The following is a 20220-nucleotide window of genomic DNA, read 5'->3' as shown; positions in this document are numbered from 1 at the left end:
TCTCTGTTTTTTCCACAGCGCCAAGTTCTGTGCAGTTGAACTGGGTAGGTGTTCAAGGGACCCTCATGAAATCAAATAGATGAATATCACTTTAATTTTTATCATGCATCTGGGCATCTCGTTGAAAGGTCATGGATGTAGAGGATACAAAGGCCAGTTAAAGTAACAGCTCTTGTGTTTCTGTTCCTGTGGAGTCCAGCTGAAATGACCGCTACTGCTTTACAGTATATTTATATGAGCTGCCTGTGACTGTCAGCAGCCATTTAAAATTAAGATATTTGTATAATAAATATCCTAGAGGATTCTTATTAGAGAAGTTTTCTCATTTTTAAGATTATTTTTCATAGATTATTACACATGGAAAAATGTGTTATTTTCAAGGCAAAGCAGCAACTTGGAGAATGATACTAAAAGAAACTTATCTTAGAAAAATACATGCAAATCAATACATTTTGGGCTGTACATTTCATAGCAGATAAAATCAGCCACAGGTTCAAAAGCTAAATAAGAAACAAGGTTTTCTGACGTTGCTGTCCTTTCAATATGTAATCTCAGATTAAAAAAAAAAAACTGGTAATATATGGAGTTTTTTAATTCTCAAAATTGCAAAAGTTAGCCAGGGGTCTATTCATCTTGCCATTCTCAAAGAGGGCAGATTTAAGCAAAATATGTGACAAGTGAGAGCCGAGAGTCTAAATTTTTTTTTTTTTTTGAGACAGAGTCTCGCCCTGTCCCCCAGGCTGGAGTGCAGTGGCACAATCTCGGCTCACTACAATCTCCACCTCTGAGATTCAAGCGATTCTCCTGCCTCACCCTCTCAAGTAGCTGGAATTACAGCCACATGCTACCACGCCCAGCTAAGTTTTGTTATTTTTAATAGAGACAGGGATTTCATCATGTTGGCCAGGCTGGTCTCGAACTTCTGACCTCAAGTGATCCACCCACCTTGGCCTCCCAAAATGCTGGGATTAAAGGCATAAGCTGTTGTGCCCGGCCAGATATAAACTAATTTTATATAGTGAAATAACTAAGAGGTCTGTAAGGCTGCACTGTAGACTGAACTGATTACCTCAATGTGGGGAGGAAACCCACATTCAAATGGTCAAAGAGTTTTAATTTTATCTGTCATGTTCTAATATTATAGATGGAGAATTGATGCAGACAACTTATTATTGAAGCTTTCTTAGTATTTTCTAAGTATTTTAAAAAGCTTAGTCATATTTCCTGAGACATAGTGACCTTCAGAGAGAGAAAAAAAGTGAAGGGAATGGAGGGATCAATTACTTAGGATAAGATTGTTTTTTAAGTTTTCTTTTTTTTTTTTTCCTTTTTTTTTTTTTTTTTGAGATATGGTGTTTCGCTCTTGTTACCCAGGCTGGAGTGCAATGGCGCGATCTCGGCTCACCGCAACCTCCGTCCGTCTCCTGGGTTCAGGCCATTCTCCTGCCTCAGCCTCCTGAGTAGCTGGGATTACAGGCACGCGCCACAATGCCCAGCTAATTTTTTGTATTTTTAGTAGAGACGGGGTTTCACCATGTTGACCAGGATGGTCTCGATCTCTTGACCTCATGATCCACCCGCCTCGGCCTCCCAAAGTGCTGGGATTACAGGCTTGAGCCACCGCGCCCGGCCTGTTTTTTAAGTTTTCTACTTTATTTCTGGTGAGCTTCTTGAATGAAGTTACTGGCATGATTAGGATAAGGTTAGCCTAGGCTAAGAATAACTAGAGACAAGAGTCACAAATACGATGGCCCAGAGTCCTGGATGGATCACATCAGTTAGTTCTCTCGGACTGAAGAAAACTATTATTAACACAGTCTTAAATTAGGAATAAATTATTCAAAGCCTCGTGCCATACTTACTGTTGCTCTAGCCACTCCTTCACAAATGGAATGGAGAAGAATTCTGTGAATGGCTCCCCTGCCCTCTTTGGATTTTGGCTGGTCACGATGCCATGTGTTTCATTGACAAGAAAACAAAAAGCAAGAATTCAAGTCGGTTGTTGCCATTCTGCTTGCAAATTCACATGATTCGATTCTTAGGATCACTGAATAGTCAGGCATGAACAACTTACTTGTATAACCACTCGGTCAGGAAATCACAGGCAATGAATTTGGTTCTTTTCCTCTAAAGAGAGAAGAGATCATTAAGTTACAGTTGAGCCTTAAACCACATGAGTTTGAACTGTACGTCTACTTGTAGGCTGCAAAACAAACCTCTCAAACACGGAACTGGGAAGGAAGAGGTAATTTATTCAGCCGGGAGCAGCAGCAGCATAGTTGCCTAACAGCCAAGCTCTCCTAACAAAGAAAATCTGCCTTTTTAAAGGCTTAAAACTCTAGAAATTACATGTGAAAGAGTCTTGATCCATGAGGCAGGCGTGGGGTATGTGACTTAAGAGGGGGTTTGATCTTGTTTAGGCACAAACTGCCTTCTGGGAAGACTCCTCCATACCTTGCCTGCAGTCTATAGGAGGGCGATTCAAGGTGGCGCCTGGTCTGCCAGCCTTTACTTCCCCTATTGAAATGCAGTGTAGAGGTCAAGGGGGAGGTGGTCTTAGATGCTTAAGGGTGATTAAGGGTCTCGTTCCTCATATATGACGTCTTTTCATTAAAACTTGATACCAAGTGTGCCTGCCTCTCCTGCCCCGTCTACATCTTCCACCTCTGCCACCCCTGAGGCAGCAAAACCAATCCTTCCTCTTCCTCCTCCTTCTTGGCCTACTAAGCCTGAAGGAAGAAGACCTTTATGATGATCCACTTCCACTTAATGACTAGTAAATGTATTTTTTTTTTTATGGTTTTCTTAATAAATTTTCTTTCACTAACTTGCCTAAAAGAATACAGTATATAATACATATACAAAATTTGTGTTACTGGTAAGGCATCCAGTCAACAGTAGGCTGTCGGTAGTTAAGTTTTCGGAAAGTCAAAAGCTCTTTGTGGATTTTCTTGCTTTCTTTTTGTGACACAGCCTCATTCTATCGTCCAGGGTGGAGTGCAGTGGCGTGATCTAGGCTCACTGCAGAAGCCTCCCAGGCTCAAGCGATCCTCCCACCTCAGCCTCCCCAGTACCTGGGACTACAGGCACATACCACCATGCCTGGCAAATTTTTTGTATTTTTTTTTTTGGAGATGGGGTTTCATCATGTTCCCCAGGTTGGTCTTGAACTCCTAAGCTCAAGCAGTCTGCCCTGTCTCGGCCTCCCAAAGTGCTGGGATTACAGGTGTGAGCCATTGTGCAAGGCCACAGTTATAAGTGGAGTTCTGACTGCACAGGGTTTGGCATCATATTGTTTAGGGGTCCACTGTATATTCTCACTTTGGCCACATGTCTGAGTAGGACAAAGGAAAGGAGGTTAACTGATTGCTTGTGTTAGATGAAATATGCATGAATCCTTTATGAGATTTATAAGAACATCAACAAACAGTAACTTGGGCAAAGAATTCTAAAGACATTTCTTTAGTTCTCTTTCAGTAAGCATATTTTCTAAGGTCAGGTACTAATAAAAACCAGTGCTCATATTGGGGCTTATTACATACTTTTGGAATCGAAGGATTTTGTTATTTAAATCTAGACTGTGCTTCTCTTTTATGAGTAATTGTATATATATATTGCTTTACCCCAAATCTACTCAAATCCTCCAAACGGCAGTCCTTCTGGTCTGAGTGCTACCTTCCAATGAGACGCCCATACACAGGTACCACCAGCAGTGAGGCTGACCCTGCTAGCTCTCCACCCAAGATCACTCTCCACTTCAACCTTATTAATAGAAGCCTGATTGCTTCCAAATGGCAATCAGCTCAGCCAAAAATCTACATCCCCCAGGCTCCCATGTAGTAAGGGACAGCTATGTCACACAGTTCTGCCTGGTGAGATACAAACAGGGACCTCTAAAAAATCACGCTTTCCTGATTTCTGCTGCCCCTTCTTCCTTGAAGTTTCCTTTCACGTATTCCAGGCTGAATGAAACACAGATGTGGGACTGGAAATCCAACAGCCCCTTTTAGCCATGACGGCCAAAGCCGTGTGCTGAGGATGGTGAAGCAGGGGATAGAAAGAGCCTGTGTCTTTGCTGACTTCCTTAGCCATTGCATCAGCTTGGGCCTGCCCTACTCTGGACATCTAAATGTGTAAGGAGAAATCAACTTCATTGGTTTTACTACCACTGTTCTTGAGTTTTCAATACAGGCAACTGGATCCAGCTCCTAAGGGACAGATACTTGGTAAGCTACAAGGGAAAAGACATCGCAGAGTAATGGGGAGAAGACATGCTGAGCCTGCCAATGGGGCAGAGCGCCAGATAGCCTGTCTTCGATTTCCATTGAAAGTTTCTTCTTGTAACCCAAAGAATACCAGTCAACTAACTTCTTTTAGAGAATTGTTATGGAAATCGGGTGATAAAATCTCTGTCTCCTTTTAAAATAGCAGGAGCTAAGAACCAAGTCAGGCTGGAGGTGTGGAGAGATCCTTCCCAGGAAGAAAGATGCTACAGAGTGTCCTGGGAATCCTCTTTGCCCCTCCAGATCCATCCTCCCTCCCCTGCTCTGTGTCTCAGGAAGCTGCTTTTCATAGTTCACATCAATCAGGCTCTTGTACCCTCCAGATGGGTCCATCCTATGGGAGGTACTAGAAGGAGATCAGAGAGATGGGGGAGGGAAAGGCAGAGAGTTAGGGGTTGAATTTTCTCATCCCAAAATTCATATGGTGAAGTATAAGCCCTTCAGAATGTGACCTTATTGGAAATGTCAGAGGCGTGTGAACTAGAACAGCTCCATCTTGAATAGGGACTGGATAAGATGAGGCTGAGAGCTACTAGGCTGCATTCCCAGACGGTTAAGGCATTCTAAGTCACAGGATGAGACAGGAGGTCGGCGCAAGATCCGGGTCATAAAGACCTTGCAGATAAAACAGGTTGCAGTAAAGAAGCTGGCCAAAAACGAGGGCAATGAGTGACCTCTGAGTGTCCTCACCACTACACTCCCACCGGCACCATGACAGTTTACAAACACCATGGCAATGTCAGGAAGTTACCCTGTATAGTCTAAAAAGGAGCACCATAAATAATCCACCCCTTGTTTAGCATATACTCAAGAAATAACCATAAAAATGGGCAACCAGCAGCCCTCGGGGCTGCTCTCTGAAGTAGCCATTCTTTTATTCTTTACTTTCTTAAGAAACTTGGCTTTCACTTTACAGACTCGCCCTGAATTCTTTCTTGTGCAAGATCCAACAACTCCCTTGGGGCCTGCCCTTTCCTGTAACATACCTTCCACATGGGTCCAGCCAACGGGAGACACCAGCAGGAGATTAGAGTGATGGAGGAAGGAAAAGCAGAGTGTTAAGGGTTAACTTGTATCACCCCAAAATTCATATGTTGAAGTATAACTCTCAGGACCTCAGAATTTGACTGTGTTGGAAACAGGATTGTTGCAAATGTAATGCGTTAAGCCTAGTCCCTCCCGAAAGACAAAGCAGCTCCACTGAGGGTGAACAAATTTGGGGCTCTATTAGCAAGGAAGAAGGAAGAGGCTGTTGGGCAGACCCCTGATGATTCTCTACTAGATCCTGGGTCCAGCTATGACTGAAGCCAAAATTCCCCGGACCTTTCAGGTACAAGAACCAGTATATTCTCTTTTGCACGTAAGCCAGTTTGCATTAGGCTATTATTTGCAACAGAGAGATTTTAAGCACTATTTCTATCTTCTCCAGTCAGTTAACCATCACGTATCCTTCATGATGCCTCCAGGAAGTCTTTCTGAGCATTCTCATTGTCTTTCTTAAAAATTATTATTATTTTTTTAATTTTAGAGACAGAGCCTCTCTGTGACCTAGGCTGGAGTACAGTAGCATGACCTCTCTGCAGCCTCAAACTCCTGGGCTCAAGCAATCCTTCTGCCTTAGCCCCTTGAGTAGCTGGGACTACAGACATGTGCCACCACAGCTGGCTAATATATTTTTAGAACTTTTTGTAGAGATGGGGTCTCACTGTATTGTCCAGCCTAGTCTCAAACTCCTGGGCTCAAGTGATCCTCCTGCTTCAGCCTCTTGAGTAGCTGGGACTACAGGCATGTGCCACCACACCTGGTTAATATATTTTTAAAACTTTTTGTAAAGATGAGGTCTCACTGTTGGCCAAGCTGGTCTCAATCTCCTGGGCTCAAGCAATACTCCTGTCTCAGCCTTCCAAAGCGCTAGGATTACAGACATGGACCACTTTGCCCAGTCTCACCCTCTTCAGTGTAGGGTGGGCTCTGCTCCAGTTTTCTGTGTGCTTCTCTGTCATAGCACCTTGACTGTCACATGGGTCTGCCATGTCTGCCTTCCCTATTGAATCATAAGCTCTGTGGAGACAAGCCACATGTCTTTTTTTCTTTATATCCAGTCCTTAATCGACGGCACAGAGGCCGGGTATGGTGGCTCACACCTGTAATCCCAGCACTTTGGGAGGCCGAGGCTGGTGGATCACTGGAGGTCAGGAGTTTGAGATCAGCCTGGCCAACATGGTGAAACCCCATCTCTATTAAAAACACAAAAAAAGCTGGGTACGGTGGTGCGTACCTGTCATCTCAGCTACTCCAGAAGCTGAGACAGGAGAATCGCTTGAACATGGGAGGCGGAGGTTGCAATGGGCCGAGATTGCACCACCACACTCCAGCCTGGGTGATGGAGTGAGACTTCATTACAAAAAATAAAATTAAATTAAAAAAGACTGCACTGCACAGAGCAGGTGAGCAGTTCCTGTTGGATAAATGAATGAATGAATTCACCATTCAACTCTCAAGCATCAAAGCAAGGAAAAAACTCATGTACACAGATTCTGCTATTTAAAAGTAGGGAGTGCTAATGTGATTCTGGACAATTTCTCTTTACTTTCTTCCCACAATATTTTACTATGAAAATGTTTTCATCATTTTCCCCCCTTTTTTCCTCTCCGCTTTGAAATGGCCAACTCAGCTTTATGATTCAAGATAAGGCTGAAACGATTGTTGTGAATTGATGCTTCACCAAAAAGAAAAGCACTCCACTTTTTACTGAAAGCTTTTCTAGAGTTTTTAGTAAATAAAATATCGTGGGGCCTGAGTTACTGGAGATTATCTGCAATCTTTTACCTCATTGCTAAAACCCCTTTATGAAAAAAATGGAAACACTGCTGGCTGGCATTAACAAAATGGAATGCACTAGACCATGTAATGGGGTCTTCCAGTCTGCCTTGTAAGAATAGGAGTCCCTTCAAAAAGTCATCTTTAACCAAAATAAGAAAATACTTGTACAACAACGAAAATATGTAACTAGCATGAATTGCCATATAATAATTTAAACAATCTGGCAATTGTGGGATGGCAGCGTCTCTCTCTTGCCCTACAAAGAATGCATTGTTCCCTTGGCATTTATCACGTCGTTTAGTGGTAAAGATTTCTTCTGCAAAGAGAATGCGGCTTGACTTTAATAAATAGACTTTAAAAATAGCCAAATGGTCTGATGTATGAAGGTCATGCACACAGATTTAATCACTTTTGATGCAAAGAAATAAAATGGAAGAAATTGTGTTTTCCTGCTGTTCTGGGCAAGCGTGGACGTGCTGTGCATACTCAGACATGCAGAACAGTGGGGATATTGTTCAGCTGTTGTTTAGTTTAAAAATTATCTGCTGAGGAGCTGAAAGAGAGAAGGAAAAGCAAATGAAAAGTCGTGGTGAGTGATGAAATAAGAGAGGAAGTAGGAGAGAGGGAAATTAAAGAGTGAGATTTAGACAGTGAGGGCACCCAGGGTTTATGTAATGTGGGCAAATACACTGAGTCCTTGATCATTAAAGGGTGAAAATGCTCAAGTTTGGGAGAGCAGAGGGAACAGTTAAAGCAGCCTCTAACAAGGTTTTTTAAAAAATTATTTTAATCTATAATTAAAAGGAAAAAGACTAGGTGTCAAGGGTTAAGGCATCATTATGTCCTCGTAAGTCTGCAACTTACTCTGAAATGCATCCCAAAAACCAAGATGAATGAATAGAGGGATGGATTGACGAGTTTGTGGATGGATATGTGATAACACAAATGAAGCAAAATAGAAATTCTAGAATCAAGGCAGTGGATATGTGGGAATTCATTCCAAAATTCTGTCAGTTCATCTAACTGCTTAAATTTCTTTAAACAATAAAATTGGGGGAGAAGGGAAATGGGAAGAAAGTATCATAAAAGACCCAGAGCGCTAAAAGAGAAAATGCAGATTTTTTTTTTTAAAGACCGAGTCTCACTCTGTTGCCCAGGCTGGAGTGTAGTGGCACAGTCTCCGCTCACTGTAACCTCTACCTCCTGGTTTGAAGCAATTCTCATGCCTCAGCCTCCTGAGTAGCTAAGATTACAGGCATGCACCACCATGGCCTGGCTCCTGTTTATGTTTTTAGTAGACATGGGTTTTTGCCATGTTGCCCAGGCTGGTCTCCAACTGCTGGCCTCAAGTGATCTACCCACCTCTGCCTCCCAAAGTGCTGGGATTACAGGGGTGAGCCACAGCGCTCAGCCAAAAGGCAGAAATTAATGGAGGTCCAATCCAGACAGTATTTTGTACCAATTTTTATACTGGATGCACGTAGAGGAGACGCACTGGAGGACCGAAGGCTGGAAGAGAAGCAGCTAGCATTGGAAAGCAATTGAATCTGTGTCAGGTGGCTCATACAATTCCACCCAGAAAAGTCAAAAGCACATGCTTTGAGTTCAGGGGTCTGAAGTGTGGCTGGCTCTGGTACTGTGTTGGTTGAAACTCTTTGGGCTTGCAAGGAATAGAAATATGCTCAATTTACGTCATGTCTCAGTCCATTCAGGTGGCAATAACAAAAATATCATAAACTGGGTGACTTATAAACAACAAACATTTATTTCTCACTGTTCAGAATGTGGGGAAAATGAGAGTCTCTCTGGCTGGTGGCAGAGCCAGATCTCAGGAAGAACTGGACCATTGCTCGTGACTGTTCAGGGCCCAGGCAAGGCTACAGTTGTCCAACAACGGTTCTGGTTCTGGTTCTGGTTCCGGTTCTGTGGAGCTCAGCTCCTTGGCCACGGCTCCTTTCACTGTTTGCTGCTGCTTTATCTGTTGTTGTCTCCTAATTAATTCTCCGTCCTCCTTCCTCTGCCTTTAAGGTTGTCTCTAGGTGTCCCGCTCTCCCTATGCTATGGTCTGCCTGTTCTCTCTGTAGTGTGACATCCCAGCTCCCCAGATGGAGACTCTGAAAGGACTAGATACTCCCAAGAGAGAACCATCCCTGCTGGGTAGACCATTTCATGGTCACTTGCCTTCTAAGAGTGGCTGCCCAAGGGTCTGCTCCATATTCCTGGTTCAATCACTTGTAGTCAGGGTGATGGGGACATGGAGAGAGTAGGGACAAAGAGCAGCAGTTAAGGACCGTGGATGTGGCATACACACAGAACATCACAGTCTCCTTCCCCACGTAGTCTCCACAATACATTTCCAGATACCCAAGAATTCCCAGACATGATGAAACTAATCCATAACGCTGATCCTAGAAATAAGCAAACACTTGGCCTCTAAGCAGATGCCAAAATATTTATAGCAAACTGCCAACAGGTATTCACATTTTTTTTTCCACTGAGAAGGCATTTCATTAGAGAAAAATAATACTTGTCCTGAGAAGTTCAAAAAATGCACTAATAGCATTGATCAAGACCTCCAGCCCAGGCCACAGGGTCATTTCAAAAAGTGTTTTGGCTGAAAAGGAATCATGCTAAAATAATTCTACCACACCTTTCCTAACAGAATCTATTTTTTCCACTCCTTAGAAATTGTTTTCAAACAAAAGCTGATGGTATTACTAATTTTCCTTATTGGTCAAGACCAGGAAATAGAGTTTCTTCCCTTGCTGACCAAAGCCCTTGTACTTCTTACAGGATACTTAGGTATTTAATTATAAAAAGGAAAATAACTACAATGAATGACTATGAGATGGGCAAAGAATGTAAAAAGGGAAAAAAAGGGTTCATTTTACAGAATTATTCACAGTAGCAAATGTTAGTGTCATGAGATCACCAAAGAACCTGTCAGGAGTTAGAAATAGTTTCCTGACACCAGCTTTAGTCTACAATAGTCTTGGCTGTAATGGAATTTGATGAGCAACCAAAAGCCGAAAGGGAAAATTTTACATTGCATGGAATAGGATAGGAAAAGAGGCGGTTTTATGGCCTCTACCCGGACTCCACATTTAATCCATATTTAAAGCTGACATAAAATTTATTTTCAGCCATCGTAACGATGCACAAAACTCATGCACAAAACTGATTTCTTTCCAAATTAAGCAAAGTACATTGTTCCAGTCTGACTCTGTTCAACAAATATTTACCTACCGTGTGGACGCCCTGTGCTAAACACGAGATAAAGAAAATGAGTAAGGCTTGGCCCCAGTATGATTATTAATTAAATGCCCCAAAGCCACCACCCTGAAGCTCCTGACCTGCATAGTAACTGACAGTAGGTGCTGACGGTTAACTCCGTCTCAGCTCCAGATGTCAACCCTGATAAGGCAGGTGAGATGATCCCACCTCCCCCCACCTAGACCTGAGCCAACCTGGTCCACATTTATCCTGGCCACAGGGAGGCACTGAATCAGGAATGGGCATGTGACCCGTTTCAGAACGATGACATGTCAGGGGAGATGTGCTGGCACTTCTGGGAAGTAATTTCCTTTGCTTTCCTGAAAGAGTTTGTTGTCCCCCTTCTGTTTGATGTAGTAGGTGGGTACAAGGCCGAGGTGGGGGTCGCACCTGTTTTGACAGTCCCAGGGAAGCCAGCCCCAGGATAAAGCTGAGTCTGCTAGAGGCCAAGCCCAGAGGCAGGAGAGAATCAAGTCATCCTCAGTTATATCACAGAGTTCCTGAGTCAAGCCAACTCTGAGGCCTTCCCTCACTACCTTGGGGCCTTCTGATTTCCTGAGCCAATAAATCCTCTGTATTATTTAAGCCAGTTTTCTGCTAGCTGCAACATAATGCATCCTGACCAAGATACCTGCCCAGTACCCCTTCCATCTTATTTCGGTAACAGCACCCTGAGTTCCTTTCAGGAATCTCTCCCCAACAAAAACTATGGGCTTTGGGTGGGCCTCTTTCGTTGCCTAACAGGCCACTAAATAACAATTCCCCTAGTTCCAAGGACTTATTCCAAAGAAGGTACTTTTATTTATTTATTCATTTTATTTTCAGAGACAGGACCTTGCTCTGTCACCTAGGCTGGAGTACAATGGCATGATCATAGTTCACTGCAGCCTTGAATTCTTAGGCTCAAGGGATCCCCCTGCCTCAGCTTCCTGAGTAGCTAGGACTATAGGTACATGCCTCTCCATGCTCGGCTAATTTTCAAAAATTTGTTTGTTTGTTTGTTTGTTTTATAGATACAGAGGGTTTGCTATGTTGCCCAGGCTGGTCTGGAACTCCTGTGTTCAAGTGATCCTTCTGCCTTGGCCTCTCAAAGTGCCTGGGATTACAGGCGTGAGCCACTATGCCTAGCCCAATACTCAGGCAATTGACCTGAGTTGGCTCAATTAGAGAGAAACTCTGGGAGAGACTTTCTCTCTCCCTCTTTCTGCTACATTTGAGCCTTATAAGACATAGACTGATGCCATGGCCCATCTGAGGGTGGAACCAACCCAGAGGAAGCAGTCAAGAGAGGAAGAGAGAGAACAAGACATGAAGACATCAGCTGGGCCACCAGATCAAGCTATGCTGGAAGATCTCCCTGTGGGCCTCTCGTCTACATTTTTAAAAAGGGCCAGGTGAGGTGGCTCATGCCTATAATCCCAACACTTCGGAAGGCTGAGGCTAGCGGATCATTTGAGCCGAGGAGTTCAAGACCAGCCTGGCCAACATGGTGAAGCCCCATCTCTACAAAAAATAAAAAAATCTAGCCAGGCATGGTGGCATGCATGCCTGTAGTCCCAGCTACTCAGGAGGCTGAAGTGGGAGGATCGTTTGAGCTGGGATAGATTGAGGCTGAAGTGAGCTATGGTCGTGCCACTGCACTTCAGCTTGGGAGATAAAGTGAGACCCTGTCTAAAAAAAAATAAATGATATATAAAGAAAGAAAGAAAGATGAACTCACAGGTTGGGTAAAAATAAAAATAAAAATAAAATAAAATAGAACTCCCTTTCTACTTAGGGTAGTTCGAATGGGGTTTTCTGCCATATTCAGGACCTGCCCGCAAAGAGTTAACTCCAGCAAATAAGAGAATCTTAGCTCTGCATACTTAATAGTCCCCAGCTCAAACAAACTCATTTGAGTTTCCACTACTTTTTACTGCTAACGATATAAGCCTTTTATCAAAAACTGCTTACAGTAAAAATGATTAACTTTACTCTGAGAGCTCAACATATTTTTAGAGATGCATCAGAAAGAATTTCCAAGTGAAGTTTGCAATGTAGCCACTGAGCCGGCTCTGTTTAATATAGCAGTCAATTAAATTCTAATTAAATTCTGATCGCTCGTGTTCCAATTAAGCTAATCCAAAGGCACGGCTGAATGTCACCGAATTGCTTAAGAACATCAACCTAACTGTGAGGTTTAATCTTTATAATGCTATTTACATGTCTCAGACTTAATTTGTTCCAGTGGAATACAACGCAGGTTATGGTAGAACAGGAATGGCATGTGTGCCTTTTAACCAGACTTCAATCTAAAAACACTGCTGAAGTTCTGTTTTAACAATTGCACAGTTGGTTTCCTGCCTTACAATCTTTTCCCCTTCCAACTCTTGTAGACTCTGGCCAGCCCAGGGGCACTCAGGAAGGCAGCCGTAACTATAAGCGGAAGATCAGAAAGGTCAATGTCAGTGCGGATTCAATAAGGAGAGGGCAAGTCTTTGTACTAACTCTGCTCCCACACATTTTGATCTCAGGATCAAAATTATTTGCACACCTAGCTTCAAAGCCATGCCTCTGAGAAACCAAGGGATCTGGAGCACTCCCTTCAATGCCTGCTTTCCGCTTGGAGAAGGCATGCCATGCCCTGTGTAAAAGGAAGCTTCTGGCAAAGGCTGATGACACTTCTGGCAGAGGCTTGATGACATGCATGTCCTGATCCATCTCACTACTCCTGCCTAAAACTGAATTTATTCTTTCTGTTGCCGCCTACCTGAACCCCATCTCTCTTCCCTCTGGGTTTGCCCTTGTTCAAATTGCCTCCCTCCTTCAAGCACAATTTTAAAATTTATTTTTATTTATTTATCGTTTTTAGAGACAGGGTCTCACTTGGTCATCCAAGCTGGAGTGCAGAGGTGTGATCGTAGCTCACTGCAGCCTCAAGCGCTTGGCTCAAGCAATCCTCTCTTCTCGGCCTCCCGAGCAGCTGGGACTATAGGCACATGGCACTATCCCTGGCTAATTTCTACTTTTTGTAGAGATGGGGTCTTGCTGTTGCCCAGATTGGTCTCCAACTCCTGGCCTCAAGTGATCTGCCTACATTCGCCTCCCAAAGTACTGGGATAAGGGGTGTGAACTACTGTGCTTGGCCAAGCACAATTCTTAATAACAGTGGCTCCCATTACTGTGCTTGACACCGTGGGTAGTATGAATTAATCACCTCCCCACTTAACAGATAAGAAAACTGAGGCTCACAGCATTTCAGGAAACTTCCTAGGGGCCCAGAGCTAGCAGAGTTGGAGGAGAGATTCAAGCCCACCTAACTCCAGCAGCCCCACCCTCATCACCGTACCTGCCACAGCCCTCCACGCTTCTGACACCACCTCTACTGTTCAACTCCCGCAGATGGCCAGTCCCGGTCCACCTCTTCCTCGCAGATTGTCCTCATTTTCAGTCTTCCAGTTGTTCCAATTTTATTTTGTTCTTATTCAATTGCTATTTTTCATTGTATCTGTGCCAGGCATTTAGCTGAATGCTTTAAATGCATTATCTTATTAAATTCTCTGCAGGGTGCAGTGGCCAAGGCAGTTGGATCGCCTAAGGTCAGGAGTTCAAGACCAGCCTGACCAATATGGTGAAACCCCATCTCTACTAAAAGATACAAAAATTAGCAGGGGCGTGGTGGCATGCACCTGCAGTCCCAGCTACTTGGGAGGCTGAGACAGGAGAAGTGTTTCAACCCAGGAGGCAAAGGTTGCAGTGAGCTGAGATTGTGCCACTGCACTCTAGCCTGAGCGACACAGCAAGACTCTGTCTAAAAAAAAAAAAAATTCTCATGAACAGGCCAGGTTCATGCCTGTAATCCCAGTACTTCGGGAGGCAGATGTCAAGGAAAACAGATCACTTGAAGTCAGGAGTTCAAGACCAGCCTGGCCCAACATGGTGAAACCCTGTCTCTACTAAAAATACAAACATTAGCCAGGCATGGTAGTGTATGCCTGTAGTCCCAACTTGGGAGGCTGAGACACCAGAATCACTTGAACCTGGGAAGTGGAGGTTGCAGTGAGCCGGGATCACACCACTGCATTCCAGCCTGGGCAACAGAGTAAGACTCCATCTCAAAAAAAAAAAATTACCATAAACTCCCTTAACTGAGGCAATTACTATTATTATTTACATTTTACAGAGGAAGAGACTTAGGCTTAAAAAGATTAAAATTACAAGGTCACAATAATAACAAGGTCTGGAGTCATATATCTAAGAAAGGGGTAGAACGAGGTGCTCTACTCAGGTGAAAATGGCTCCAAATTCTACGCTAAATCATTAGCTTCCCTTACACTGTGGTGCCTCCCACACAACAATAACTACTTAATCATTCAGCTTCCTTTATACTATACTGCCTCCCACATAACAGCGATGACTATAAAAATATGGATAGAGGCCGGGCGCGGTGGCGCAAGCCTATAATCTCAGCACTTTGGGAGGCCGAGGCGGGCAGATCACAAGGTCAGGAGACTGAGACCATCCTGGCTAACACAGTGAAATCCCATCTCTACTAAAAATACAAAAAATTAGCCAGGCACCTGTAGTCCCAGCTACTCAGGAGGCTGAGGCAGGAGAATCGCTTGAACCCGGAAGGTGGAGGTTGCAGTGAGCTGAGATCGCACCACTGTACTCCAGCCTGGGTGACAGAGCAAGACCCCATCTCAAAAATACATATATATATATATATATATATATATGGATAGTTCCAGGACTTCAAATCATTAACAGGCAAACTTTTTCTTTCTTTCTTTTTTTTTTCCTTTTTGAGACAGGATCTCACTCTGTTTCCCAGTCTGGAGTGTAATGGTGCAATCATAGCTCACTACAGCCTCGACCTTCCAGACTCAATGGATTCTCCTGCCTCAGCCTTCTGAGTAGCTGGGACTACAGGCTCACACCACAGTGCCCAGCTAATTGTGTAAATTTAATTTTTGTAGAGACAGGGTTTCACCCTGTTGCCCAAGCTGGTCTTGAATTCCTGGGCTCAGGCAATGCTACTGCCTCAGCCTCCTAAAGTGCTGGGGTTACACACGTGAGCCCCCATTCCCAGCCAACTTTTTCTTAAAAGGGTCAGATAGCAAACATAGGCTTGTGTCACAAATATTCAACTCTGCCATTGTAGTACAAAAGCTGTTACAGGTGACAGGTACAGGAACGGGCGTAGCTGTTTTCCAATGAAATTTCTTTTTTTTTTTTTTTTTGAGACGTAGTCTCGCTCTGTCACCCAGATTGGAGTGCAGTGGTGCCATCTTGGCTCACTGCAACCTTTGCCTTCCGGGTTCAAGCAATTCTCTCTCAACCTCCCGAGTAGCTGGAGGCACGCACCACCGCACCCGGCTATGAAATTTCATTTACAAAAACAGGTAGCTGATACTGTGGGCTGTAGTTTGAAGGTCTCAGCTTCAGAACATTATAAATAACTCAGAGATGATCTTTCCTGTGGAATCACGGAAAAAGCCATAGTACTTGATTTCTGACATTGAAGTGTGATTTTAAGAAAGCTCTGTTTCATCTCTCTTCTCTATTTCCTGGATAACCCTTTATGATTGATTCTAAGGGGTTAACAGTTGAAACATCTTTTGGATCTGGGACTAGTATATGACCTGGCTTTTCCTGTTCCTAAAAAGTCGCAGGAGAAATGCAGTTCTCTAAACAAGCAAGAAAGTCAATGATTTACTTTAAGATACATTCTTCCAAAAAAACCTTATTTCCATTCTTTTTAAAAATGGCTTCCTTCTTTAGACATAAATTCTCAAGAGAAGGTTGGGATAATTACAGGGTTGGTTTTTCTGTTTGTTTTGTTTTTTTTCCATTACAGGCTGTGATTCTAGCAATTCTTTAACTCTGGGAGGTGTCTGTATATTACATGCTCAGATTCTAAGCTCACCATTATTATTTTTTTTTTAATTGTACTTTAGGTTCTGGGGTACATGTACAGATCATGCAGGATTGTTGCATAGGTATACATGTGACAATGCGGTTTGCTGCCTCCATCCCCCCATCACCCACATCTGCCATTTCTCCCCATGTTATACCTCCCTGGCCTTCCCAGCCCTCCCCAGCTGTCCCTCCCCTATTTCCCCCCAACAGATCCCAGTATGTGATGCTCCCCTCCCTGTGTCCATGTGTTCTCATTGTTCAACACCCACCTATGAATGAGAACATGCAGTTTTTGATTTTCTGTTCTTGGCTCTCCATTATTTCTAAGAGTTATGTTTTGATTTTTACTAATACCTATCATTTTAAAAAGTGCAAGGATTTTCATAATGACAAGGAGAATCCATCCTTGGCCATCTATCTGTAACATCCAGAATGCACTAAGAGGATTTCAACCTCCATTCACTTATGTAACAACTGGTCAACCAGAAGAGGCCATGGGGAATAGCACTCCTTTACAGACTGGGTGTTTTCCAAGTGAAATACTAATAGGATTAACAACAGTTTATGTGTACTGAGTGTTTTCTGTGTGCCAGACACTCTTAAGTTTTATTTAACTCATTTATCCTCACAACAAGGACATATTATGATGTACTCCATATTATTCATATTTTACCGATTAGAAAATGGGGGCACAGAGAGGCTAAATACCTTGCCCATTCACTTACTAGTAAATGAAAGAATTTAGCTGGGTTCGGTGGCTCATGCCTGTAATTCCAGCACTTTGGGAGGCAGAGGCAGGCAGATCACCTAAAATCAGGAGTTTCAGACTGGCCTGGCCAACATGGTGAAATGCTGTCTCTACTAAAAACACAAAAATTAGCTGGGAGTGGTGGTGCATGTCTGTAGTCCCAGCTACTCAGGAGGCTGAGGCAGGAGAATCCTTTGAACCAGGGAGGTGGAGGTTGCAGTGAGCTGGGATCATGCCACTGCACTCCAGCCTGGGCCAGAGAGCAAGACTCTATCTCAAAAAAAAAAAAAAAAAGAAGAATTTGAGCCCAGATTGTTAAACTCCAGAACAAGCCCCTTCACACATTAGCTCATTTAATCTTTCCTGAAGTCACCAGGCTGGAGCCAACAGTCAAATCTGCCATCTGTGGCCCAGTCCATATTATTTCTGATGCAGTGTATACGGTATGTTGCAAAAACGGCCGCCATTCTCCACCCTTCCTGTATCTACACTCTGCAGTGTGACCTTACTGCTCTTCCTGTCAGGGAGTAGAATCTATAAAAGGGAACGAACTCATGTATTTGGCAGCAACATGGACGGAACTGGAGGGCATTATCTTGAGTGAAACAAGCCAGACACAGAAAGTCAAATATCGAATGTTCTTACTTATAAGTGGGTACTAAAAACTGTGTATACACAGATGGAGAAAAAGGAATGACTGACAATGAAGAGTCGGAAGGGTGAAGGGGTGGGAGGAGGGTGATGATGTCAAATTACTCACCGGGTACGAGGTGTGTTATCTGGGTGAGAGACACCCTAAAGCCCTGATGTGGCTTCTATGCCATCTATACATGTAATGAAATTGTACTTGTACCCCATAAATTTACTTAAAAAAAAAAAAGTGAAATCTATTTCCTAACTCTTTAGATCTGGGCTGGCCTTGTGACTTGCTTTGGCCAATCTAATGTGTGAAATTGACACTATGTCAGTTCCAAGCCTCAGGCTCAAGAGGCCTTGAGGGTGTCTAATTGAATTTTAGCAACCCTGCCTGGCTGCCATATGAACAACCTAGGGTTAATCTGATGGAGGATGAGAGACTGCATGGAACAGCTCTCCCAGCTGAGGCCATCCTAGACCAGCCAGCACCCAGCCTACCAAGTAGCTGCCCAAGACACATGAATGAACCCAAGGCCAGAAGGAACTCCCAGCTAAATCTAGCCCAAATTGCTAACCTGCAGAAAAGTGAGCTACATCAATGGTTATGATTTTATTTTTGGAGAGATAGGGGGCTTGCTATGTTGCCCAGGTTGGTCTTGAACTTGGCTCAATGATCCTTGTGCCTTGGCTTCCCAAAGTGCTGGGATTACAGCCATGAGCCATGATGCCTGGTCAATGCTTGTAATTTTAAGCCACTAATTTTTGAGGTAGTTTGTTATACAGCAAAAAGTTAACTGATGCAGTACATAATAATTGAAATGCAATTTATGGCCAAATGATCATGTTCCCCCTCCCTATCTGGCAGTTAGTCAAGCCTGCTACTGCAGCCATCTGGCATAAAACCAATGCCCCTCAGAGCCAGAGGGCAAAGCTTCAGACCAGAGAAGGAAAATCCTGCCACAAAGCCACTGCCCTTCATTTTGTAAAAGAACCTCGGGGTCACCCTCAGGTCGCAGCCTGCTGCCTTTCTTTTCAAAGCCTTGTCCTTTGAGGATCACTTTGATTTTTAAAAACAAAAGCAACTCGTAGCTAAGTTTGGGAAACGAAGTGATCAATGCTCTTTTGTTAAAAATTAAAAAGAAAAGAAACTTGACTATAAAGCTATAATAAGATTTTTCTTGCATGGCTTACAAGCTAGATAAGACAGCAATTCTAAGAGTCACAATGGGAAATATTTTCAGCACCCACTGCCTTATCAGCATGAGACACAGTAGGAATGAATGTCAGGTTGGGGATGGTTAATGGCAATAACAACAACAAAAAAAGTTAGAAAGAATAAGACCTATTTGACAGCACAACAGGGTGACTACAGTCAATACAAAGTTAAGTATACATTTTAAAATAAGTAAAAGAGTGTAATTGGATTGTTCGTAACACAAAGGATAAATGCTTAGGGGATGGAAACCCCATTCTTTATGATATTTCACACTGCATGCCTGTATCCAAACATCTCATGCACCTAGTAAATATATATACCTAGGATGTACCAACAAAAATTAAAAGAAGTAAAGCCAGATTCTATTTATTTATTTATTTATTTATTTATTTTTTGAGACAAGAGTCTCACTCTGTCCCACAAGCTGGATCTCTGCTCAATGCAACCTCTGCCTCCTGGGTTCAAGCAATAATTGTGCCTCAGTCTCCCAAGTAGCTGGGATTATAGGCACATGCCACCATGCCTGGCTAATTCTTTTCAGTAGAGACAGGGTTTTGCCATGTTGGCCAGGCTGGTCTCGAACTCCTGGCCTCAATGTGGTCCACCCGCCTCAGCCTCCCAAAGTGCTGAAATTACAGGTGTGAACCACCATGCCCAGCCTGAAGCCAGGCTCTTAACCCTGGCTGTTCCTCTTGGTAACCATATGAACTTAGATACTTCTCTGGGCCTCTGCTTCCTCAATCACAAATGGAGATGATAAAACCATCCACTAACAGGGTTGTTATGATGATTAAATGAGATCACAGCCTGGGCTCTGTGGCTCATGCCTGTAATCCCAGCACTTTGGGAGGCCAAGGGCGGTGGATCACGAGGTCAGGAGTTCAAGACCAGCCCGGCCAATATGGTGAAACCCCTTCTCTACTAAAAATACAAAAGAAAAAAAAATTAGCCAGCATGGTGGCATGCACCTGTAGTCCCAGCTATTTGGGAGGCTGAGGCAGAAGTTGCAGTGAGCCGAAATCGCACCACTGCACTCCAGGCTGGGTGACACGGCGAGACTCTGTCTCAAAAAGAAAAAAAAAAAAAAAAAATGAGATCACAATGTGAAACGATGCCTGGCTTATAAGAAGTATTCTACAAATGATTGTCAATTAAAAAATGATCGCCATTGGTGGGCAGGATTAGTGTTCCAGCACTAACTTAGATGGGAACTGTTTGGTAATGGTAGATCATCACGAAATGTCCCCCCACTGAACCGTATTTCATATATAAGTGCTAAATCCCAGAATGTGAGATTGGCAATTGCTGTCTGAACCCATGTAAATATCATGATATTCTAC

At 43.4% G+C, this 20220-nt stretch overlaps 1 protein-coding gene across 1 annotated transcript in view; it reads right to left on the bottom strand.

Moving 5' to 3' along the window:
- IQCK (IQ motif containing K) overlaps nucleotides 1-20220 on the bottom strand; it is a 142281-nt gene that overhangs the window by 93910 nt on the left and 28151 nt on the right. The window contains exons 5-6 of the mRNA XM_032242843.1: nucleotides 2075-2127; nucleotides 1863-1940 (exon numbers count right to left, since the gene is read on the bottom strand). Coding sequence (XP_032098734.1) covers nucleotides 1863-1940; nucleotides 2075-2127 — 131 coding nt within the window. The remainder of the gene's footprint in view (nucleotides 1-1862; nucleotides 1941-2074; nucleotides 2128-20220) is intronic.

The sequence above is a fragment of the Sapajus apella genome, unplaced genomic scaffold (assembly GCF_009761245.1).
Source record: "Sapajus apella isolate SASKATOON/1434 unplaced genomic scaffold, GSC_monkey_1.0 scaffold51, whole genome shotgun sequence".
NCBI classification, from domain to species: domain Eukaryota; kingdom Metazoa; phylum Chordata; class Mammalia; order Primates; family Cebidae; genus Sapajus; species Sapajus apella.
Note: the sequence above shows the minus strand (reverse complement) of the source record. Positions and strands in the feature narration are given on the sequence as shown.